This window comes from Cyprinodon variegatus, unplaced genomic scaffold (assembly GCF_000732505.1).
Source record: "Cyprinodon variegatus isolate N-32 unplaced genomic scaffold, C_variegatus-1.0 Scaffold553, whole genome shotgun sequence".
Taxonomy (NCBI): domain Eukaryota; kingdom Metazoa; phylum Chordata; class Actinopteri; order Cyprinodontiformes; family Cyprinodontidae; genus Cyprinodon; species Cyprinodon variegatus.
The window spans coordinates 142458-148336 of NW_015151006.1; the positions used below are offsets into that span (position 1 = coordinate 142458).

General features: G+C 36.2%; 1 protein-coding gene and 1 long non-coding RNA gene across 3 annotated transcripts in view; both read left to right on the forward strand.

Annotated features, from left to right (window-relative positions):
* Nucleotides 1-3100, forward strand: part of LOC107095517 (matrin-3-like) — an 11494-nt gene extending 8394 nt beyond the window's left edge. The window contains exons 2-5 of one of the 2 annotated variants that reach the window (XM_015391649.1): nt 47-226; nt 1167-1283; nt 2651-2772; nt 2849-3100. In XM_015391649.1, the coding sequence (XP_015247135.1) occupies nt 47-226; nt 1167-1283; nt 2651-2772; nt 2849-2923 (494 nt within the window). In that variant the 3' untranslated portion in view covers nt 2924-3100. The remainder of the gene's footprint in view (nt 1-46; nt 227-1166; nt 1284-2650; nt 2773-2848) is intronic. The other variant, XM_015391650.1, reaches the window with a different exon arrangement.
* Nucleotides 3101-3160: 60 nt separating this feature from the next.
* Nucleotides 3161-5496, forward strand: LOC107095520. The gene is made up of 3 exons (XR_001481750.1): nt 3161-3315; nt 4683-4804; nt 4881-5496. It is a non-coding gene; the product is annotated as an uncharacterized LOC107095520 (long non-coding RNA).
* Nucleotides 5497-5879: the final 383 nt, after the last annotated feature.

Below are 5879 nucleotides of genomic sequence, written 5' to 3' on the forward strand. Positions count from 1 at the left end.
TGATATTAGATGATGTTTAAAACACTAAAGCTTTTTGATCCTAAAGGTTCAGAAGATGTTGGCCCTGAAGAAGCTGAAAAAGACTCTTCAAACGATGTTCACGACGGAACAGACGGTTCTTTGGTCTGTGCTGAACAGCAGCTCCAGTTTGAGGATCCTGATGAAGAGAAACAGGAGGAAGGTTTGAAGGAGGAGAGAGAAGGATCTGAAGGCGCTGAGATTAAAGGTAAAACATGCTGCCTAAAGGGGGGATTATACCACTGCTGATCTCATATCGACGTCGGAAAATTGGTTCAGTATGATTTAAAAAGTTAACATTGGAATAAATCGACCTGCTTTTAAATTCTCAGATACTCCAGAGCTCATAGAAACACTGCTTTTCTTTTTAAGTTTAACTCTTTGGTGAATAAGAAATGTTGTTCATATCTGATGTTATTGATAAATTTGGATTAAAATAAGTAACAAAAGCCTGGATGATTAATGCAGATCGAGTTAATATCACTCAGACACTCGAAGCTGCAGGATCAGTGAAACAGAGCCCTGATATTTTTAAGCCATAACTCAGTGACGTTCTCCTCTCTCCTCCACTGAATGTCTTTTAATAAAGATTTCCTGATTTTTCAGATATAACTGAAACAGATCTGCTGATAAATACAACCAGTAACTTTCATATTTTTATTTCATTTAAAAACGTCACAGCAGACATATTTTAGCTGAAATGAATGAATCATTCAAACCAGCATATTGTTTTAATTAAATGTTTTTCCGTTTTGATCAGTTCAGACTGCCAGAGTACCATCTAGTTTAAAGGTATAGTGGAGGATTTTCGCACATTTTTGGAAAGACCCGCTCTCTCCAATTAAAAAGAAATGCACATGCATAACCCTGTACCCACTCCCGAGAGGGAACGTCTATTAATCACGTGCGAGAGCTTGCACGAGCCATTCCTCCTCGTGCAAGGTCTGTTTAAAAGTTGCCGTCTGCATCGCTCACACAAGCTTACTTTCCAAAGATTTGCAATTTTTCCGGGTATGTCAGACTCGCCACCGGTAAACATATCACCAGAATGATTGACAGTTAGGAGGACCATTTATCCAGCCTGAAACAGAACAGAAATAAAGCTGCTGATTAAAGGACTTAAAATGATTTATTTCTTTGTTCTGCAGCAGAGAGCAAACAGAGAAGGGAGCCGGCCGGACCTGAAGCAAAGAGATCTAGATCTGTCTCTCCAACTGTTGCTGATAACTTCAGGCTGCCTCCATTTGACCCCGATCGTCCTCTTGGTGAGAAAACATTTGATACTATTTTTTTTTTTTGTTCCAGTCTGTTTAGTTCATGTTCTTTTGATTAAACCAGAAAAAGAAACCTTTTGCTCTGTTAGAACCTTACATCACTCCAGTCACAGGTACTTGTTATTTTGTGGTTTCTCTTTTAAATGATGGTTGTTTATAGACGGTCTTTAGCAAAGAAAAATAATAATCCTAGTATAACCGAACAGTATTTCATAAATGTACTGAAAACAGCATATAGAATATTTAAAAGGAACATTTTCAGTCAATAGCAATTTTACATAAATCATACAATATACTAGATTGTAAAGTTTTGTGTTTAAAGTATTACTGTCTGCTAGATCCTTATTTAACATACTGTGCAGCACTATGGTGAACAGCATATTTTATGATGTGTTGCAACATTAAAGTGCCATACATATTATAAATAGGGCAGGATTTAGTCACCAATCCACCATTTATAAATTCAAAGGTAATCTAAAGATCTTGTATCTAATGGAATAATGGAATTTAATAAAAAATAAAAATAAAACACTTATTCTATTCTATTCCAGAGAGTAAGAGATGAATGTAAATTTACCTTACATAAAGTAAATCAATATTAGATGTATTCATGTTGCTAATGTTAGAATGTGGAGAACTGCTCAAAGTTTAAGTCCTCTACATCCTGTCATTGTTTTAAAAAAAAAAAAAGCTTAGATTTTTTCTTGTATTATTTCTAAATTGTTAAATGAAGTGTAGCTTCATGTTTTGTAAGGCATACATTCATAAGCTTTTGCTTCAGCCTAATCCTTTCAGCCACAGTATGTAAACACCATTTGTTTTTATTTCTGAATAAACTCAACTAGTAGCTTAATGAGGTACACAGTTGCTTGGCTAGCAGTGCTGGTCTGTTCCCCTCAGGGTGGATCTAGCTCAGTCAAGCTTTCTGATGTTCTTTCTTGGCTGCCACATTTAGTGTATGTATGTGTGTATATATCTATCTATAGATATATATATCTATATATAGATAAAAAAACACCTATTTTGCATGCTCTCACATGTGTTTTATAGGCGTTCCCTCTTATGAGTGGGTACAGTGGTGTGCATGTGTATCTTCACAAAAATCCTCCACTATAGCTTTCATCATTTCTCTTTTCATGTCCTACTTGGTTTCTTTTTTTTTCCTGCTGTCCAACTTCATCATCTACGTCCGTCTGTGTCGATCTTTGTTTTAAGAAACTTCAACAGGTGCAGAAGGATATAGGAGAGTGAAACTTTTTATCTAAATCACCTTGAGAGAATGGATCACTTCTATTTCTGCATTGAACATGCTTTTTTGTACATGAGGAGTTTAGCAGCTTGTTTGGTTTTCTCTACAGGTCAGGAGTTCACTGTGCAGAAACTGGCACGTTTCTGTCAACTGTGCTCTGTTTTCTACCTGAATGAGAACGAGGATAAAGACCTGCACTGCTGCAGTGAGGCACACTACAACAATCTGCAGGTAAACAAACAGGAACCAGGAATCATCAGTGTCTCTGATTGTCTCTCGTTGACTCTTCCTTCTCTTCTGTCTTCAGAAATATTACCAGGAGCTTCAGCAGAACTCTACCAGATCCTGTGAAGAAAACTCCCATGATTGGGTTTCTGAATGAACTGGATAAAAAACATGATTTAAAGTACTTGGTTAAAGACGTCCCTGGATGAAAAACACTGCTTAGAGAGATTAAGGAAACAGATCCGCTGATTAAACTCGTCAATTTCAATATATTTGTTTCTTCTTGGTTTCATTCATAAAAAGTTTCTATCTGTAAATGTTCTTGCTTGTTTTGTGATGCNAGTTAGGAGGACCATTTATCCAGCCTGAAACAGAACAGAAATAAAGCTGCTGATTAAAGGACTTAAAATGATTTATTTCTTTGTTCTGCAGCAGAGAGCAAACAGAGAAGGGAGCCGGCCGGACCTGAAGCAAAGAGATCTAGATCTGTCTCTCCAACTGTTGCTGATAACTTCAGGCTGCCTCCATTTGACCCCGATCGTCCTCTTGGTGAGAAAACATTTGATACTATTTTTTTTTTTTGTTCCAGTCTGTTTAGTTCATGTTCTTTTGATTAAACCAGAAAAAGAAACCTTTTGCTCTGTTAGAACCTTACATCACTCCAGTCACAGGTACTTGTTATTTTGTGGTTTCTCTTTTAAATGATGGTTGTTTATAGACGGTCTTTAGCAAAGAAAAATAATAATCCTAGTATAACCGAACAGTATTTCATAAATGTACTGAAAACAGCATATAGAATATTTAAAAGGAACATTTTCAGTCAATAGCAATTTTACATAAATCATACAATATACTAGATTGTAAAGTTTTGTGTTTAAAGTATTACTGTCTGCTAGATCCTTATTTAACATACTGTGCAGCACTATGGTGAACAGCATATTTTATGATGTGTTGCAACATTAAAGTGCCATACATATTATAAATAGGGCAGGATTTAGTCACCAATCCACCATTTATAAATTCAAAGGTAATCTAAAGATCTTGTATCTAATGGAATAATGGAATTTAATAAAAAATAAAAATAAAACACTTATTCTATTCTATTCCAGAGAGTAAGAGATGAATGTAAATTTACCTTACATAAAGTAAATCAATATTAGATGTATTCATGTTGCTAATGTTAGAATGTGGAGAACTGCTCAAAGTTTAAGTCCTCTACATCCTGTCATTGTTTTAAAAAAAAAAAAAGCTTAGATTTTTTCTTGTATTATTTCTAAATTGTTAAATGAAGTGTAGCTTCATGTTTTGTAAGGCATACATTCATAAGCTTTTGCTTCAGCCTAATCCTTTCAGCCACAGTATGTAAACACCATTTGTTTTTATTTCTGAATAAACTCAACTAGTAGCTTAATGAGGTACACAGTTGCTTGGCTAGCAGTGCTGGTCTGTTCCCCTCAGGGTGGATCTAGCTCAGTCAAGCTTTCTGATGTTCTTTCTTGGCTGCCACATTTAGTGTATGTATGTGTGTATATATCTATCTATAGATATATATATCTATATATAGATAAAAAAACACCTATTTTGCATGCTCTCACATGTGTTTTATAGGCGTTCCCTCTTATGAGTGGGTACAGTGGTGTGCATGTGTATCTTCACAAAAATCCTCCACTATAGCTTTCATCATTTCTCTTTTCATGTCCTACTTGGTTTCTTTTTTTTTCCTGCTGTCCAACTTCATCATCTACGTCCGTCTGTGTCGATCTTTGTTTTAAGAAACTTCAACAGGTGCAGAAGGATATAGGAGAGTGAAACTTTTTATCTAAATCACCTTGAGAGAATGGATCACTTCTATTTCTGCATTGAACATGCTTTTTTGTACATGAGGAGTTTAGCAGCTTGTTTGGTTTTCTCTACAGGTCAGGAGTTCACTGTGCAGAAACTGGCACGTTTCTGTCAACTGTGCTCTGTTTTCTACCTGAATGAGAACGAGGATAAAGACCTGCACTGCTGCAGTGAGGCACACTACAACAATCTGCAGGTAAACAAACAGGAACCAGGAATCATCAGTGTCTCTGATTGTCTCTCGTTGACTCTTCCTTCTCTTCTGTCTTCAGAAATATTACCAGGAGCTTCAGCAGAACTCTACCAGATCCTGTGAAGAAAACTCCCATGATTGGGTTTCTGAATGAACTGGATAAAAAACATGATTTAAAGTACTTGGTTAAAGACGTCCCTGGATGAAAAACACTGCTTAGAGAGATTAAGGAAACAGATCCGCTGATTAAACTCGTCAATTTCAATATATTTGTTTCTTCTTGGTTTCATTCATAAAAAGTTTCTATCTGTAAATGTTCTTGCTTGTTTTGTGATGCTTCCTTGAAAACTACCAGCATTTTATTGCATCTTGAATTATCTGTTTTATATCTGAGAGGTTTGAATAATAGAAGTGTTATTTGATGGAAAGTTTTAATGGAACACTTTGGTACCGACTGAACGGCTTCACAGTTTAGACCTACAGCTTCAGTTATTTTAATTTTTGCTATTTATTCATCAATAAAAGAAAAATAAATTGTTGGGCAAATTAAATCAAGCTATTGCCCTGACCATGATCCATCCCCTCAATATGGCAGCTTTTTTAGTTCAACTTTTATTCATTTTAATCCCCATCAGCTACAGATTAGCACTGCTGCTACTTTCCCAGAGTTCATACGAGGAATAAAATACAAAAATGCTGAAAACTTAAAGGTGCAGTTTTCACCATGTGGTTTAAAGATCTCCCTACAGCTGCTTAGCAAGCAGTGAAATAGAACTGGAAGTGAAACTAAAATGTTCCCTGCAACAGTGAGAGATCAATGAATAACCTCAACCAATCACAAGAGTTCTACACGATTTGTGTACGACATGAACGAATTGACCCCCCAATGCTCGTGCAGTACGCCATGGCTGGAAACTAGCCAGTTTTTCATGTACATAAACCAAACTGCAGGCATCAGGATAATAAAAGCGATCATGTTTTTCTGCATTTTAATTAAGGTGTTAAACTGTTTCAGAGGAGTGATCATAGCGCTCTGCATCATCACTGCTGCTCTAGACGCGCTGCAGACAGCACGTGC